General features: G+C 38.7%; 1 protein-coding gene across 7 annotated transcripts in view; it reads right to left on the bottom strand.

Annotated features, from left to right (window-relative positions):
• SCML2 (Scm polycomb group protein like 2) overlaps positions 1-19,096 on the bottom strand; it is a 98,340-nt gene that overhangs the window by 44,016 nt on the left and 35,228 nt on the right. For all 7 annotated transcript variants that reach the window (XM_068179968.1, XM_068179967.1, XM_068179971.1 and 4 more), the window contains 3 exons: positions 18,100-18,343; positions 6,138-6,388; positions 998-1,133 (listed from right to left, as the gene is read on the bottom strand). In XM_068179968.1, coding sequence (XP_068036069.1) covers positions 998-1,133; positions 6,138-6,388; positions 18,100-18,343 — 631 coding nt within the window. The remainder of the gene's footprint in view (positions 1-997; positions 1,134-6,137; positions 6,389-18,099; positions 18,344-19,096) is intronic.

Here is a 19,096-nt window from a genome sequence, read left to right as displayed (position 1 = left end):
AAAGGACTGACATATTTTCTGAACTGTAGTTTGATTTTAGATAAAAACCCTGAGCACTTAAAAGTAAAGTATGTATTTTAATGATGCAATGTCTTTGTGCATATCTGTTTGCTCTCTGATTTCTGCAAATTGAAGGAAACCTACTTGTACAAATAATCAAAGCTACAAATCAACAATAATAGTATAGCATCTTCTGTCTGGGCTCAGCAACAACTGCCTTGCAAAAGGTTTATTTTCCTAGGAAAAAGGTACTTGTTTTCCCCTCATCCATGACTGAAACTGGGTGTAAGAAGAGCCTGACAACTTCTATTGTAAAAACAGTTTTTGAATGTAAAAAAGCACTCCAAGCTAAATTATTGTAATTTATGGAGTTTTTAGAAAGTTCTGAGATTTCAGCTGATAATATATGAATTCTTTCACTACAGGGTTACCAGTTCCTCAATGGGTTAGTTCATTTACTAGCTTATTTCTTTTCTCCCAATCCTTTTCAAGACACATTTCATTATATTTAGAGGCAAAAAAAAAAAAAAAGCAAGTATGAGGAAAGAGGAATGTATTCCCTCTGATTGCCATTACTGGGTTTTAAGAGAGTTGTTTCTTTTCATGTAAGGCTATATAGAGATAAAATCTCCATTTTGTAACATTACAGTACAGCTTGCATGGGATCAGAATATCATATGAGCTTTTAGCTACCTCTATTCCCATTTCATACATTAAGGAGTAGGACAGACATGAAAGAACTGTACAGTTTCCTTCTTCACACAGGAACAAACTGCCAGGTCCAGCAGATCCATCAAAAGTCCCTGTGCCCCAGCACTTATTGCTATAATGTGGACATCAAAATACCAGTTCTGAAAAGAAACTCTGGCTCCTACAAATGTCTTTCAAAAATAAGCCACCTGGATAATGATTTACAGTAATAAGTTGGCAGCATATTCTTCATAAAAATGAAACTGCTTGACATGGAAGCCATTTCACACACTTCTTTGTTTTTTACCTGTGGATATAACTGCTGCAGTTGCACCAGACAAACTGATTCCATCTTTAAGTATCTGTGCAGTGCCATTTTCCCCCTCAGGAGAAGACTGAGGGGAAAGAGATGTAGGAGTCAGTTGTTCTGGCAAGACTTTTTTCTGTTAAGAGAAAAAAAAAAAACAACAGAGTCAAAATGTTTAATGTTTTTTAAGGTGTCTGCACAACCTTCCTGCTATCAGTTACCATCTTAATGAATGTGTGTGGTTCCTTAATAGAAAAGTACCACACACAGCAGAGAAGGGAAAGTTCAGGAAAGGAAGACCAGAAACTGTCAGTTTGCAGTTACAGCTACTTTAGTAATGCAGTGGAAAACAAATGACTTAGAAAAGAACCCACCTTTGCCTAAAAAGTGGGAAAAGAAAGAGCTTTATACTACTTCATGACTAGTCTAAAAATCTCAGGAAGAGATATTTCAGGGTATTTTTCTGTCCATGCCCTTCCAGCTGGGTTTATCACAGCTCAAGTAAATTAGCTGGGCTGTGTATGTACTGCCATAAAAAACCTAAGTCACATCTAGGTGTCAACATTACAGTGCACCTGTAGTTTTCCTCAGCTTGTTTCAAAGGGGTTGACATTCTCAAGTAATCAATCACTTCCAGGAATTTTCAGGTGCTTCATGCAAGATATCATACAGGCCTGTAGTTACAATCCAGTCATGCCGGTTGCCAAAACCTTTTCCTTCCCCAAAGCAAACTTATTTGCAGCTTATCATATGACAGATAACCAGAGTTCATAGCACAGCTATTTAGAGATTGGTCCATGTGCATTACCTTCTCCACGTGAGGAAAAGAGAATTTTGTTTTAATTTGGTTTGGACTGGGGTTTAGAAAAGAGATGTGCACATGGAAGACATTTCACAGAATCACAGAATGTCCTGAGTTGGAAGGGACCCAAAAGGATCATTGAGTCCAACTCCTGGCCCTGCACAGGACACCCTAAGAGTCACACCATGTGCCTGAGAGCATCCAAACACTTCTCAAGCTCTGTCAGGCTTGGTGCTGCGACCACTTCCCTGGGGAGCCCAATCACCCTCTGGGTGAAGAACCAGTTCCTGATATCCAACCTAAAACTCTCCTGACACAACTTCAGACCATTCCCTTGTGTCCTGTCACTGGTCACCAGAGAAAGATCAGTGATGTGTTTTGACATACTATGAAAATACATCGAAATAAAAGAAATAATAAATCAGAGTTCATCTCTTTTCCCTTCACCACTTATTTTGCATGAGAACAGATTGCTTTTTGACTCTCTTACCTAGCAAAAATTAGGAATGTAAGAGATTACCCAAGGTCTTGACACTGCTGAACACAGCAGAGACTTGTGGTAATGTGGTACAGATTTACCATTAAAACTGATATATACTGAAGTAAAAGTTCAGTCAATTTGCTAAGGAAGGCTAAGCCCTCTTCCATTTAGCAGTATTCGTCCTCTATACTTTTAGAAGCAGCCTATTTTCCAAGTAATGTATTGAAAACCATGTAGAAAGCAATCAGAGTATATACCTTCCTAAAAGAAGCAATGCTTAACTTCTTCACAACACCTAGAAAGAAGAAATGAACTTTCTTCTTAAATCCAGGGCACTTTAAAGAAAAATTCTGTGCCACTCACAGTTCAAAGAAGATAGGTTTGGCTGAGGAAAGTATTTGACAATATGGCACTGGGTGGAATCACCATGAACACAGGGAATACACCGCCAAGGCTTGGCATTGCATTGTTAATGAGATGAGGTAGCACAGGTGGCACAGGTGGCACAGAACCAAGCAGTGATGTACTTGTCAGGAACTGACCATTTATCTTAACAATGGGTAACAGAAAGGCCTCCATCCCTAATACAGAGCAAAAAAATGCACTTGGGAAGACTGAGGTTTTGATCTGAAGTCCAACATTCCTGAAGGCCCCCTCTAGAAGGGATTCTTGCGGGGGGGCAGTTTTCTTTCACCATGCCACCAAAAATACTCATTTTTGGTATTGGTCAAATTGAGGGAAAAGATGAGGAAATGGGGGAAAATGTAGGAATGAAAACATAATACAAACTAAGAGGAACCATCTACTCTCCACACCAATGCACACATGTGGTGAGACTAGCTGGCTGTTTCCTACCTTCTCCCTCAGAAGGGAATATAGCACATTATGCTTGCTCAGCTGAGGCTCTCATTTTGCAACTCCCCCCGTGACGGGCACCAGCTGCGAGCCCAGAACCGTGTTGTTTCCTGAGACGGGCCACAAGCCCAGCAGGGCTGGGCACAGTGGCTTCATCTGGCTGGCCCCTGCCAGCTGGGAGGGCACGGCAGCTCTGTCTGCCTGCAGAGAGCAGGGCTCACAGCTTGTACCACCAGGACAACTCCATCAGCTTCACCCTCATGCTTAAAAACTCTTTTTGTGGGGTTGAATTTAGGGCTGGTACCCACACTCAGACCAAGGGGTTTCCTCAAGAAATTCTAAAAGGAATTCTTTGCACTGTTATGTAAAGTGTACTTTTAAAATATAACGAAAGAGATGTATAGAGGTTCCTTCTTTATTATGGAAGAGTAAAAACATACAGTGCAAGCTGTGAGAAACAAATGAAAAACAAAATCCAACATGCATCTCATACTTACAGAGCTTGGAAAAAATTTAATTAAAGGAGAAAAATGATGCAACAGTTCAACATTTCTAGCTGTATAATAAAAGTTAGTATCTGCAAAATGATAAATACTGCAGCATAACAAACCTAAAGGGGCAAAGAAATTCAAACAACTCTGCAGAGAGAAAGGCAGATACCAACGTCCCTAAGTACACCAAATAGCCAGCTCACACTAGAAGCACAACCATTTAGTGCAACATCTGGAGAGGGGTTTTTTTGCATCAGTCTAGGGGGGGTGGATGGAAGAAAAAAAGCACTTTCAAGCCTCTAGGCACATACCACTTGCATATTTGCATACATACTGTGAGGTGTACAGGCTGTATGGCTGCACTTCTTGTCAGACACACCCTGTCTGTAGAACTCCCACAAAGCCCCATTTCCTCTCTTTACCCTTATGCTAACAGGTGTAATAGTCCAAAGAAAAGTTTGCACATATGTGTAACATCTTGGCAATTTAACCACTTACCAAAGCAATAACAGTCTTCTGTGAATTCTCAAAAGGAGCTAATTTTTCAAGTTTTTAATGCTAAAGTTAACAAAGTAAAAATCCCAAATTAGATGTATCAAACCTAGATTTTGCAAAACCTGGTCCCACAGAGGAAATCAGGAATGCATAGAGGTACCTCAGATTTGCTGCCTCAGGACAGGGTATGTCAGCACTAACACTCATTCCTAAACAGTACCTCCAAGCACTTCATACAAACCAGGTGTCAAATGCTCCAAGCAGACACTTTCAGACACCCAGGGCCCAGAAGCCTCTTCTAATAGCAAGGTGCCTCCAAATTCTGTTTCAAAACATAAAGCCTCTCGATTTCTTTTTAATGAGAGCTAAAATTCTTACATGAAAGTGCACATCCTGTCACACCTGAATAAGGCCTTTAGATACGACAGGCCTGTGTTCAATGGTGTCCTTTAAAGCCCCGTCCAGACTTACAGAGAATATCCCACCCACCAGCTAAGCCTGGATAGGAGCACCTTTCTCCTCTTTAATCTCTGTCGCTGTGCATTTTTGTACACTAAGTAAGAGAGAAACAAAACTGGAGACCAATTCCATCAATGCCTACCAGTTTGGATGTCTGACTGCAAGGGGCAGGCAGCAGAGAAGAGTGCTCAGCTTTCAATTTATGGTCCCCAAATGAATTTATCTTGTGAACATCATTTCAATGAAGTGCTGCTTCCAGTTTCATACTAGAGTTTCCAGCTATGCTCTAGTAATGTTACTTCACTAGCACTTCACACGGATCAGCACCATCACCAAAAGGGAGAATCCCACCTTGCCATTATTCCACCTCTTCCCATGCATTATTAGGAATAGATCCCACAGCCTACATTGATACAGACTGGAGGAGAAAAGCCCCAAAACTTCTACTGTTTGATTCTTGTTTGGAGGAAAGGGGAAGGAACACAAAAAAAAAAAAAAAAAACAAAACAAAAAAAAAAAACCAAAAAAAAAAACCACCACCAAAAACACCATGAAAAAGCACTGCCCTCCACCTCCTCACTAGTGCTAATGCAAAGCAGAAAGGAGTACAAGGACAGACTCAAATTGCCTGAGGAAAGACATTGCAGGATTGCTACTCTTCTTGGACAGCCTGCTGTGCATGAGCAAGCCTCAGAAAATAGACTGTACTTCCATGGCATTCAAATTGCCCTAAGTCTGCCCTGCTGTGATCCTATTCTTCCTTGCAGCAGCTGCAGCATTTGTGCTTTTTTGGGGCGGAGCGGACGAAGAAGGAAGTAGGAGGGATGGATGCTGTGCTAGCTGTCTTCCAGTTGAGCTCCCTGCACTGGCTGACTTGGAGATTGTTCATCTGCCAGCACTGGTGTCAGTGGCAGTGGGAAGTGGGGTGAGGGGACAGTGTGTACCTGAGCAAACAGTTCCAGTGTGTACCTGAACACACAGCTCCACCAGAGCTGAAGATGGAGGCAGCTGCCAACACTCCAGGTCTGACTCAGCTGGGCAAGGAGAAAGGTCTGAAATGCCTTTCAGACCAGGGCAGAATTAGGCCTACATCTAGAGAAAAAGAAGCTTTAGGGAGTATCCACGAGATTCATTTGGCAAATCCAGCTGTATGCTTAAGAAGCCTAAATTATGCAATGAAGTCCTCACTGGTTTTAATTCTTTGTTTCTAAACCTGAAAAAACCCCAAGAAACTCAAGCAATATATATGGTTCAGTAACAAACTAACTCAAACTAAAAAGTTTAAATGCTTCCCTGTCTCTCTACTTCAGAATAGCATTTTTCAACACCAATTACTCACCCATAAATAAAACAGTAATCTTGTTTGGGAATAAAATAATCCACAGGATCTTATACTAAAATATTCCAGAAGAGCTATTCTATTTTTTTCTTGTAATCAGTTGCTGAAAACAGTAAAGCCCTGAAGGCTGAAGAGAAGATAGAAAATTAAGTAATAATAATTAAAAATCTCACTGCAAAATTTTGCAATAAAAAGTAAAGTAGTAGATAAGGACTAACCTTTTTTCCAGGTTTTAAACTTTTTTTCCTTGTTTTAAGATTTTCAGTATGAGAGGTGCTTTTTGTCAGGGGAATATTTTTAGGAGACCTGCCCTTCTTGGGAACTGCAGACTGTCCAGGGGGTTTGCCCCGACCTGGTTTCCTGCCCCGCTGCGCTGGTACTGGAGCAGATTTCTGTGGAGACTGCATTGAACGCCGGGTCACTTTGGAAGGGGAAGATTGGATTTTTGCACTGCTCTTTGTAATGGAAACTGAGGAAAAACAAAAACAAAAGGGAAGGGGGGGAAAACCTCAAAATGAACAATGGAAAGCAACTTTTCTAACAAAGGCTTAAAAAAATAAAAGTGTACTGCACAATTTACATTGTAAAATGAATATACTTTTTACTTTGAACTTAAGTAGCTGGCATGAAATTATAGAACTTCATTGGTGCCAAAGAGAGAACTCTTTGTACCCATTCTTTTAGAGGGACTTTCCTAAGAGAGAAACATTCAAATAAAAACTGGGGAAAAAACTCAAGAATTAATCCACTCACCTTATAAATGCTTCCCATAATTTAATTACAATATTTATAAAGTGCCATTCATCAAGAAGGCCTTCAAAAATACTTCACAAAATTATACAGCTTCTAATACATCCCTTTTCCGCTAAGAGCAGTTTCCACAACTACTAGACATGCAAACTACTTCTAGGGAGGTACAAAACAACTTTGAGCACAAAGAAAATCATCCCAGTGACAAGGAGAAACTGATGACAGGCAAAATGTCTTCAATGAGTATTTGTCTGAGATGCTGGATTAGAAAGTTAAGCTCATATAACCAAACCCAGATTTTTCTACCTGGTGCCATTTCAAAGAAGGGATTCCAAAAATCAAACACAAACTATAATTTTTCTTCATTCTTAACGCTGAAGTGATTTTCTCCCATGAGACAGGTTAATCTCCCATTCCAATTCAATATGAGATCCCAACAGATATCCACTTGGATATGTTCCAATATGCATATGCTGTGATAGCATTATAATCTGGTGTGAGGCTCTAAGATGTAACCAGATTTTATTAAATTAAAACTTCCTAATGAACAGGTCCTTTCCACCCAACTTGCTCTTCTCTGAAATAATGATGGTTTTATTTTAACAATTCCCTTCCCAGTGGACAGATTAGAACACCAAAAGGATGCCGAACAGAACATGAGGACATACCCTCAATGAAAAGATGCACTGCAACATGCTACAGCAGCACCTGTGGCCAACACAAAGCAAATATTAAGTCCCCGTGGCAGACAAATACTCCGTTCTGTTGGGCCAACCATTGGCAGACAAATGCATAAATTGCAGGACAGATTAAGTAGAAGATGAAATAGGGAAACTTTTTGACATCAAACCACCTTTGTTGAGAGGTATGGGAAAGAAACACACAACATATTTGAAATCATTTGAAACCTTTACACTGAAATTAGACAGCTTTCTAGAGTCACACTGCCCCTATCACAGCCTTTTGCATCTTGCTGATTGTGAAATTCATGTGATTCATCCCAACCTTAAATACCATAAACTTAATGTGACATAACTTAGAGAAGTATTGCAAGTTTGAGTTAAAGCAGGCTTTGACTGTGTTGGTCATCAGTGGCTGATTCAAAGCACTAATTCGTACTGGAAATGGAGTATAGGGGGCTGTTAATTCTAGATTTTTGTGAATGTAGAATCTTCTTCCCTGAAAATATTAGTATGTTGAAGCTTTCTGGTAAGCAAGTAAAACAAAACATAAACCACAAAGATACTTTTGAAATGAGAGATTGAGAAAATAAAATATTTAAAGATTGAGTAACAATTTTAAGGTCTAACTGTATGAATCATATTCAACTTAACAGTCCAGCACCTTGCTTTACAACTGTTCCTTTAACCCTTTATCTTTATTCAGGAGTTAACTGTTATTAAGTATTTGCAATATAAAATGTCACTATTTTCAAATTCATGAAGATTAAATACACACTGTACACAGATTTCCTTATAAAATACAACAACTACTGACACACATTTCTAAAGCAGTAGGAGCATTTACATACATTGCTATTTGCCTAATGCAGTTACTAATCTAATATTCCTTAATGGCAGAAGAAATCTCTTCATTATGGCTAGTTGCAATCCTAATACATCAAATGCAGAGCTGATACCCTGAGGTATCTGAGAAGGACCACCTTCTGGATGTACAAAGTGATCACTTTCCTTTTATTTATGTATGCCAAAACATATGCTCATATGCAATGACTAAATAAGATGAACAGAATTTTAACCAAATGCTGGCACAGCATTACTCTTATGTTCCTGAATTGCTGAACAACAACTCACATTAAGCTGTATATCTGAAAAGCAAAACAGTATCAACTGTATGATGTATAATACAATACTACATATTATACCTACAACAATATAGAATGCAGCTATTTTTATCTATTGTGCCACACAACTATGCAGAGAACAAAACAATCATAACCTTGTAAAGAAATGTTAACAAATTCTTAGTGCTTGTGCCTATGCTGAAATTTAGCAAATGCATTTCTATTCTCGCACAGCAAAGACGTAGCTGTTGTTAAATACACACTACTTTCAAGTCAACAGGTTCTAGGAGTACAGGTATGAATTTTGTACACTGGACAATCCCTATTCCCTTCCAGAAGGACATTCACCAGACAAAGAGTAACAATGCAAACAGCTCCAGCCACTTCCTGCTGCTCTCTTGAACCACACACATCAAACACTACCTTATCTCAGCATCTTCCTACCTGTACATGCCAGAGGACCAAATATGAGCAGCATTAACCATTTAGGGGGCAGGGGGAATCAGGGAATCACTTGGTATTTTTCCTTCTGCCTAGGGCTGAAGCTGCTTTTTTTAAAAGGCAGGACTGCAACAAAGCCCATGCTGCCTGGGCAGCATCCCAGAGATAGCAGCAAATGAGGAAGCTGCTATTTGCATTTGTTGATTTAAGAGAGGATGGGGGGAGCACAAGGGAGTGGGAGACTGCTAAAGTAATTCCCATATTGTCTGCAGGCTGTATTGACAGTGATCATCAGTCACCTGCTCATACTTCCCTCACCCCAGCCTTCAGAGGAAGACCAAAGGTTACACTGGGTCACAGGATCTGGGGGGAAATGAAAAGACATGCAAAATCAGGCTGCCAATCCACTGCATCTGTAGACAGAGTTATCCCCACTAGGCCACATGTTCCAAAAACTAAGACATTTTAATAGTCTCATGAGAACTTGTTAAAATATAACCATGAAGAGAATAGAGAGGAAAAATGCCAAGCTCTGCTTGCAATTACTGCAGTATTTAGCTGGGATATTTACAACCAAAAAAGCACATTTGGCTTTTGAGGATGCTGCTTTGCATCACAAAGGCCCTCTCATTTGCACAAACAAAATCAAGCATTTGTGTCATGTCGCTCATCTACAGAAATATCCGCCACTCCACTTTCAGGAATGGGATGCATTGCGTGGCTTTCCTTCCCAAATATATTGTTTAGAGCCAAAACCTGTACAGGCACCCTCAATAACTGAAGAACAGAGGTCACACTACACAGATACACTTTTATCATAGAAATGTTAGCAACTAAGCAGCAATTTCAAAGTTCGCAGAGCTCTAGTGATGCTGCCACATTTCTGTGGGCTATAGGTATATAGCCCTTCATGCAACTCCTCCCCAGATGGTTCTGTGAGAATCCCAACACCTGCAAACTTCGTATTTAATGTAAGAGAAACCCCAAATCCTGTACCTTGGAACTCACAACCTGGAGATGCAGGGCCACAACTCAGTACCTCCCTGAAACAAGCAGATGCACTGCAATCAACTGAGCTCATTTGCTTTAAAAGGACCCAAAAGGTTACACCTCACATGAGAGCCAAATTCTGCTTGCAGAAGCAGAAAAACTTCCCAGACATAGATAGAACTGCAAAATTGACCCCAGAATGTTATGTCCAAGAGGTATAAGTAACAGGTAGGTAACATATTTAAGACAACTATGAAATCTGAAGCTACTGAAACCTCCAGTACTTGGGAAGGGGATGGAACAGATGACAGCTCAAAAGCCTGAATTCTCATGCAATTCTAATTAGTAAAATTCCCTCAAAAAATCAGCAGTGACAGTTTCACTCCATGTTTTTATGGAAAGCAGGGCAAAAAAAAAGGTTCAGATTTGTAATATTTAAACATTATAAATATCTCATTCAGTTAGTGCCACAGAACAGCAGTTACAAGACAAGACTTAAAACAACTGATGGGAAATTACACAAAGCAAGGTAGGGGCTCACTGCCATGCATTCTGTGAACACAGAATTGCTACCTAAGGTGAAGGTGCCAATTAGGCCAGTAAAAAAAGTACTTCACTTTTAAAATCAGGTTTTCTTTCAAGAGATAAATGAGCCTATTTGTACTGTAGTATTGTTCCTCTGTCCCTCCAAAATATAAACCCGATGTTCTTCTGAGAATATAAAGGCTTTGTCCTTCTGTCATGTACAGACAAAAAAAATGAGGCAAAGAGATTTAGCAACTCACCCTTAATCCACGTGAGCATTCCACAGGAGAAGTAATGGAAACATATCTGCTGAGTTCTAGCCTGAAGTCCTAACTATAAAACTAACCTTCTTTAATACAGTCAGTTATTATCATGGTAGTTTTGACAACTGGCAAAGGAGGTGGAAAAGATTAGCAATTTTTCAAAACAGCTTACTGCCAAGGATTATAAAAATTTATGTCCTTATGTCTCAATTGAACAACAGAGCCATACAAAAGTGTAACTATCTGTAATACACTCCACCTCTTCCTATCCGTGTTTGGATGACTTCTGGTTATGAGGTAGCTGTGAGATACTAATTGATATGTTGCTATAATACAAAATTAGGTATAAGTCATTATTCTGCTATCTAAAAAGCAACATCACACTTGGAAACTTCAACATCCACCTTGGCAAGACATGGACACTACAGCTTGAAATTTTCTTCTTTCTAGATTTTAGGTTCTGTTACCAATATAAGAAATAAAAAGTCTCTGTCTTCTGTGAAAAATTTTAGCCTACCTTACACAGGACTGAAAGGCAAAATGGAGGCTGCCAAGCAAAGTAAGACAAAAATGGATTAAAGAAAAAAAAGCATTCCTCTCCCAGGGACCTCCCCAGGCAGCACTGTAGCACTTTCAGTCCCTCAGTCCTTCATCCCAGTCTGCCACATTTTCAAGAGGTAGGCAAGCCAGCCCCTACAGAAGTGACCACTGAAAATACCATTTGAGATCCAGCAAAGCCCGCTAATAACCAAATTAACACTCATAATTTCCAAAAAAAACCCCCAACTTTTATGAGCTAACATGGGGCAGAGGATATGTGACACTTGGGGGGTTACAGGCCAAACAAATGAAAGACTCCTGGAATATCTTTTCAGTTAGTCCCCAGAAACCAAGAACTGTGAAAAGCCAGCTTCTAGTCTCAGCCTTCAACAAGCATTGCCATTGCAACTGCATTAGCAAAAAACCCAAACCAGACAAAGCCCAACAAAAACACCCCTATACTTTGTTGATAATCTGGAAGGAAGGAAGACAAGGAAGAGAGCGAGCAAATAACTCAAACTATCAAAACAGCATCAACTTGAGGTACGTGAAGTGAACTCAGATGTGCTGATGATGAATCTGTCAATAAGCCTGGCAAGCTCTACACACTGGGTACAAATTTAACAACCTGACTTTTCACCCAATCATTACTGATTCTGCCCTGGTTTTGCCATTATTTTTCCCCAAATAGCATAAACAGGATGAAAGGTGGGCCCAAAATGACATAATACAATGCAACAAGCTTCCAGGCAAAAAAAAAAGACACAGAGAGCATGGATAGTACAATGCAACAATTTGTTTTGTCTCAGCATCTGAATGACAGCACTGATACTTTGGACATAGATTATAGCTATTAACACAGATTTGGAAAATATCCACTCAATCACATCCACTAGTAGGGCACCACAACCATTTGCTGTGGCTTGGCACACCTAGGTTAGTAACCCTTTACTGCTTAGTCCCCACAGAAGTAGGGTCTTTTATTACTCAAGCTGCAGGTGGGAGGTCTGTACAGTAGTACAACTTTCTGTTTAGAGTATACTGAAATACCTGCAGTGTCCATAAGACCCAAACAAGAGCAAATTTAAAAAAAAGTCCATGTAGCAGTCAAAAATACATGTGTTGGAGTACTTCCAATTTACAAGAAAATTACAATTACCTTATAAATAAAAATGGTAAAATGACAGGGAATCCAGACTTACAATAAGGTCACATTTTTGGGAAAGGCAAAACCTTTATTTTTTCTTAAGTGATTACTGCCCTGTTGCAGCACTATCCGAGCCTTGCTGCAAGATGTCAAGAAACATTAATACCAAATAAAAAAAGCTTAACATTTGAGAGAACGTGGCAAATCAGGTTTTAGCCTGAAGCACTGAGGAGTTTTTAACGTACAATTCTGAAGACAGCATAAATCTGCTTACTGTGTGTGCCTGATTTAACTACTGTGATCTGCTCATGAAGAGAAGCTGGCTGCACTGACAGAAAAATAAAACCTCCAGCAGTATGAAATTGTACCACTTCACTTTTTTTTTCCTTTAATGAAACTTAATTACCATGCTTATCTGATTTTTTGGCTAATCTAAACATCACAGAGTCTTCACAGATCTTACTACAGCTTTGTATAAAGTTTCAACACTTCTTTTGTTTCATCTGCAAACAGGGCAAACACTTAGGTTTGTACTGATGTTGCACATTTGTGCACAACTCAGCTGAAAACATAACAGAGCTTATTTTCACATAATTTCATCAACAACAGAGAAGACCATCTCTAGTATCTAGCTCAGTAAAATCTGCACAAAGTAAACATTGAGAAAATGACTGAAAATTATATAAAACTAAGAAATCATAAAATAGACAAATAAGGTACTTTTAAATCTCTGCTTGAGCCTGTACTGCTCTTTTTCTGCAAACAGTTTTAGAAGGAGACCTTTAACATCAACACTCTGATTAGCATAATGAAAGAAGATTGCTCTCTCTGCCAATAATTGCACTAAATGAGGAGAAAAGCAATGATGGGACACAGGATGAGTTAAGAGGGAGAGACAGAGGAGAGGGAAAGAAAGAGTATGACTAATGGTAAAAATTACAGTGTATCGTGTTTTTGGTTGGTTTTTTAAAATTATTTTATCATCTTCCTTTGGCCTCCCAAATTTTCAGAGCACAGAGAGCAGTTCCAACTTTTTGATTTCTTTGCATCACCTTTATCCTTCAAACATCCAGCCCTGTAAGGCTGGGGAGATCATGGATATGTAGAAACTGATCCCCTTCTCTACAGATGCTGCTCACATCTAAATGATAGATACTACTTAATACTGAAATCAATCTTTGCAGGTGAAACTACTTACTGTTTCCCACATAGCTTGTCCCCAGTCATTCTTTTGTTTTCTCTCTTTTATGAAAAAGGTTTTACTTCTATTATGAATAAAAAGGTGGGTTGACTAAGTAACATGTAATAGCTAAACAGTAAAATGAATTTATACAGAAACAGCAAATAGAAATTGTTCTGGCAATCTCCAGTCACCTGCTGCTTACTTCAATCATCAGCTTCAAAATACAACAAGCTACAAAAGCAATACATGAATATCAAGAATATTCTTGGGTATAGTAACAGATTTCTATTATTCAACAGAGTAAAGTAAAAATTACAATCTATTGTGGTTAAATAAAAAGGTCCAATACATTTGGCCTAGAAAAAGAGTGAATAGAAAAACATGCAGAAGATATAAAACTTTAAAAGCCTTCTTAAAGTATATCAAAAGCAGAAGTTACATGGACCCAAGAGATGACCAAATTTCAGAATGAGCAAATGCACAAGGTAACAGTAAAACAACAAGACTGAATTTATTTTGCATTCATACTCACTCCAAGGAAGCACACAGTATCAGTGTAAGTCCAAAAATCCCAAATACCATTTCATGAATAATCATGGAAGGAACAGAAAACATAACAAAAGGCACCACTATGTCACTAAGTTTCCATATATTGTGAACTTCTGGATCCAGTGGCTCAAAATGCTGTAAGTGAAAAGTGTAAGTGAAAAGGAAACAGTACAGGAGAACAAGGGTGACCAGAGGAATAAAACTGAACAACAAAACCAAAATCTTCCTGTAAAAGTACTGGAAGTACAAGAACCTGTTTCAGTACAAGAAACCAAGGGCAACAAATGAAACTACCAGCAAGGAAAAGGAATGTCTCCTTTTCCACAAAAAATATACTCACGTAGAGAACACCTTATGTTCTAGGTGCTAAAAAGGATGTTGTAGGTGCTAAAAGTTCAGATGGCTCTAGTATATAACAGAACAGGTTAAATTGAGTTCCTCCCCTTTTATGCTGAGTACCTGAGAAGGTAATCAGCATAAAAGCATTATTCTGGGCTCGGAAGGAGCTGGGCTGCAGATGGACAAATACTAGGAACACTTGTGCAAACCTGTCTCCTATGTGCTTATGCTTTTCTTCAGACATCTGCTTTCAGCCAGTGCTGGAGAAAGCCTTCAAGAACAGACGGTCCTTCATACTGGTCCTTCAGACTGGTCCAGCACAGACATTACCATGTCAATCTCTTTCATTAGGTACTTTTCACAACACTGTTTATGTGTTCTTTAGTCATCTCTAAAAGCATTTAAATGACCAAGAGACGCAGAGAAAACAGTCTATTGCATCCTTAAAATATTAACCTTGAGGCAGCAGGCTGAGCCAACATCAAGCACTGAAGTCAAACCATACATAACCAATTAGTACTATCAGAGATATTTCTAATGACACAAACTACAGTATTAGCTAAGCACAGCTTCCGATAGCATAAATACTGAATGGTACATTTCAAACCACTGTGCACATATCCTGACATCCAGCCAGGTCCACTGAAGTCACATCTTCTGATAAGGACCGAAGACAAAACATAAACACAAATATTAGGGCCTGAAGGCTATCAACAGTTGGTCCAAAACAACTTTTCACCTAACATCTCTGTATTATCTTTATCTTAGTTCATGAGCTGTCTAATACCAATGAGAGGCACAGAATATACAGTTAAAAAGAGTAAAAATAACACATAATCTGGTCTGAATAACTCACATCCTAGAAGCCTGTTCTTAAACACCTTCCATGGCAGAGGTCCTACATTCTCTCTGGGCATCCTAAAAGGCTAAGCCAGTAGACAGTTGAAATACAATCTTCCCTAATTTTCATACTGTCTCCCTTACTGCATTTAATATCTCTTTCAAAAGGTTAAATTAGACCCCGAAATACATCTCATGGCAGGAAATTGTTGTCCTAGGTATGAATGAAATCTAAAGCATCAGTTATCACTTTCATGTTTAGATTGAAGGATATTGGCTTTGCATGTTCACTAAAATCTGAGACTTTTTTTTCAGCCCTCTTAGTAGTTATTTAACACATTTAAATGCTTTCAGCTTACAAAAATCAAGGAATACTTTTCATATTCACTCTGGAATTCAAGCCACTCTTAAATCAATTATTTTCACTTTCTATTGCAGAAATTCAAGCCAGAAATACTGAGGTAGCCAGCAGAAAAAAGGTCCAGACCAGAATAACACTTCAAGGAATTCCTGCAATGTAGTACCTATTGCCTAATATTTTCTCCCCTAACAGGAGTAGTCAATGCTAGTGCAATGTAATGAAGAATCCTGACATCATCGTATTTCTGAATTCAAACTACTTCATTATACTCTTATTGAAACTATTATTTAAATCTTAATAAAGGATTGTCATTGCAGTTCTTTAATGGCTCAATAGCAATCAAATAACTGAAAAACCTAACTTGAGAGCAAAAAATATTTTATCCAGATATGTATATTCAACAAGTGTGTATAAAACATACAAACATAAAATATAAATATATTAAAATAACAACACAAAGCAAAATGGAAATAACAAATTATTTATGGTCGGAATGGGGACAAAATGAATACACAATTTCAATAAAACTGCAGTTAACTTTGGGCTCACTTTTGGAAACAAAAATGAAAAACACTCCAGCCTGCACCTCTCTGCATTCACTTTCTATTACATGTCCAAAATCCTCAGTTTTAACTACAAGTATGTAAGAACCTTGCTTCAGATTTTATTAATGCCTGAAATGCTTTTGTTTCTCATTACAAAGCAATAGTATCCTAACTGGATAGGTATTTCAAGTCTGAATTTTGTTTGGTTTATTACCTGAAGAACTGAATTACATAACCAGCTTTACTTATTGTCAAACAACTCTGAGCTCTATCAAGCAGTAATCAGGCAAGAAAAAATTCTGGATGTCTTACCTCAAAATATCGCTGGCTTTCCAGCAGTGAAATTGGAGTAGACTAAACAATTTAATAAAATTCTTTCCAGAAGATGAAATTGGACTCAGTAATCTAAACTCACAAAAATATATTTTAAAATTTCTATGCCACTTATTTACACAGCCTCTCTTGTGCACCACAGAATGGGTTAAGTTAGAAGGGACCACAGCGGGTCATCTGGTCCAAGCTCCCCACTCAAGCAAGGTCATGCCAGAACACATGGCACAGGGTCGTGTCCAGCCAGCTCTGGAATATTTCCAGTGAGGGAGACGCCGCAGCTTCTCTGGGCAATCTGTTCCAGTGCACAGTCACCCCCACAGTAAAGAAACAGTTAACTTAAGTGTAGTAACACATCTCATTCATGATCTCCCAAGACAAGGTCAACCTCCTGAAGAAGCTGAGAAAGACACTTTAGAGATTGGGAGCACAGAAACATTAAGACTAAGGTCAGTGTGGTACCTATTCGATGACTTCTGATCCAATGTCCATCATCCTCACCTGACTTTCCCCTTTCCTCTCACTGCAGGTTTGTACCAGCAGATCATTTTGGACAGTACAGCTACACACAGAGTTACTCCTTTGCTGAAATCTGCCAGAATGGACTAAATGCGATTCCAGGTACTGTGACCCCTGGCAGCAACTTCAGGCAGGCAGGTGAGAGCAAGGATGCAGAGGCACCCTTAGCTAATTCCAGTTAGATTTTCCATACAGTTCTTCATCTGCTAGCAAAAGACTGAGAAAAAGAATGGGGATGGAAAGGCCAAGAAACATTACTGATTTCTTGCCTTCTTGCTTCTGTTCCTTTCCTACTTCCAAGTGAGAGTTCTGTGACACCAATCTATTTGTTCCTTACTCACCTAACACCAGCTATGAAAATTCTCACTGAGAAAAAAATCATTCTGGTTAATAAAGAAATTAATTAAAATATTATTCCACTCCTCTTCATGCTGTTTCTCAGATGTGAACCATATTTTCTCATTTAATTTTAAGGTAGAGAGTTATTCATTATGAAGTGGCCATTAGTTAAAGAGACACTCTCACCTGATCAACAAACAGCCCTAAAGGCAAGAGGACGACAAAGCATTCAGAATAAGCAGCTGCAAGACAGAATTTTTTCAGTATGAAAGATGAAACATTAAATATATAGTTTAGACCTGCAATTAGCACAGAAGCAAAGACTACTTTACTTTACTTAGCGGTTAGTAGAACATTAGGTGCTGCAGCAGCCAATATATTAGTATCACTAAACAGGAGCATGTGTCTATCAATAATACAAACAGCAAATCTAGTTCAAGATTCTTTACAAGCACACAAAAATTAGAGGTCATCAAAAGTCCTCCTAACAGTATTAAATAAAACATGTTCCCAGAGACACTATGAACAGGCAAAAATTGCTTCCCAGCAATTTCTATTAGCTTTAAGCTACATAAAGAAAACTCAACAACATTTCATCCTTGTCTGCCACTCACAAATCAAATCTGCAGTCTTATCTGCATATAGCCAGCTGGTTTTTAAAATTCCGCTGTAATTGAGGAGAAAAACAATTAAGCAGTATTATTAGTCATCTTACCATTGTTCCCTGGTGGTTGTAATGCATCTCCTGTCAAGCTACACCATCCGACTGGGAAAATATCTCGAGAATCACACCTGCACCAATAGTCAAATGCTCCTCTCCAACCATCAAATGTAACAAAAACTTCATCTCCTTTAACATCTCCAATGGTTGCTGGGCAAATCAGGTATGGGTTCTTTCTATCTATAGCTTCAAGTTTCATTCCAACTTTAAAGCAGTTTGGCACAGGTTTTGGTGGTTCCTACAAAAATAAGCATGGTAGAATATTTGTATTTCTATGACCTCTTGAAAAAGAACCAAAACTAAGTAGTAGCTCTTTATTTTTCCTCAACATTCTTACCTACTTACAGTCATTACTCTCAGGAAATTATAGAAACACATTCAAGGAAACTCAGTCATATTTCAAATTTGCCTTTGCTCTTCTGCACTACAAAAATCTTCATTCTATTCCCCAAAACACAGCTGGGATAATTAGTAAAATTCTCCATGACAGAAAGACCCTGATAAAAGTATTTACATAAGCAATAGGTTGCAACCAATACATTATGTCTGGGCAGCAAGACAGCCAAGACACTAAAATGAAATTATTACATGCTAATAAAGAAGAGGTTTGCAGAGCATGGGTATTTCTGGGGACTGATAACTGTCTGGTAAAAGCTTTACCTCTCAATTAATCCATGAAAAATTCATTAGCATTGGACATTATTTATAGGCCTCTGTTAACTCAGTTGGCCTTAGACCAATTCCAAGTGGACAAAAGAAAAACAAAAATCAAGTGAATGTGACTGGTATAAGCGTGACTCCACAGCAGGAGGTGTGATCTGACAGAACACAAATCACCACCTCAGCCTCAAGAACCTTATTATCCAAGCCCACCTCAGATGTGCTGCAGGCTAGCACAGAGAAGCGTGGCTCATCACGCCTCAGAAAATTTATATTATCTTATCTAAAAAAAATTATAATTATATGAAGTTAACACCAAGTGATGTGATTG

Source organism: Anomalospiza imberbis, chromosome 2 (assembly GCF_031753505.1).
Source record: "Anomalospiza imberbis isolate Cuckoo-Finch-1a 21T00152 chromosome 2, ASM3175350v1, whole genome shotgun sequence".
NCBI classification, from domain to species: Eukaryota; Metazoa; Chordata; class Aves; order Passeriformes; family Viduidae; genus Anomalospiza; species Anomalospiza imberbis.
Note: the sequence above shows the minus strand (reverse complement) of the source record. Positions and strands in the feature narration are given on the sequence as shown.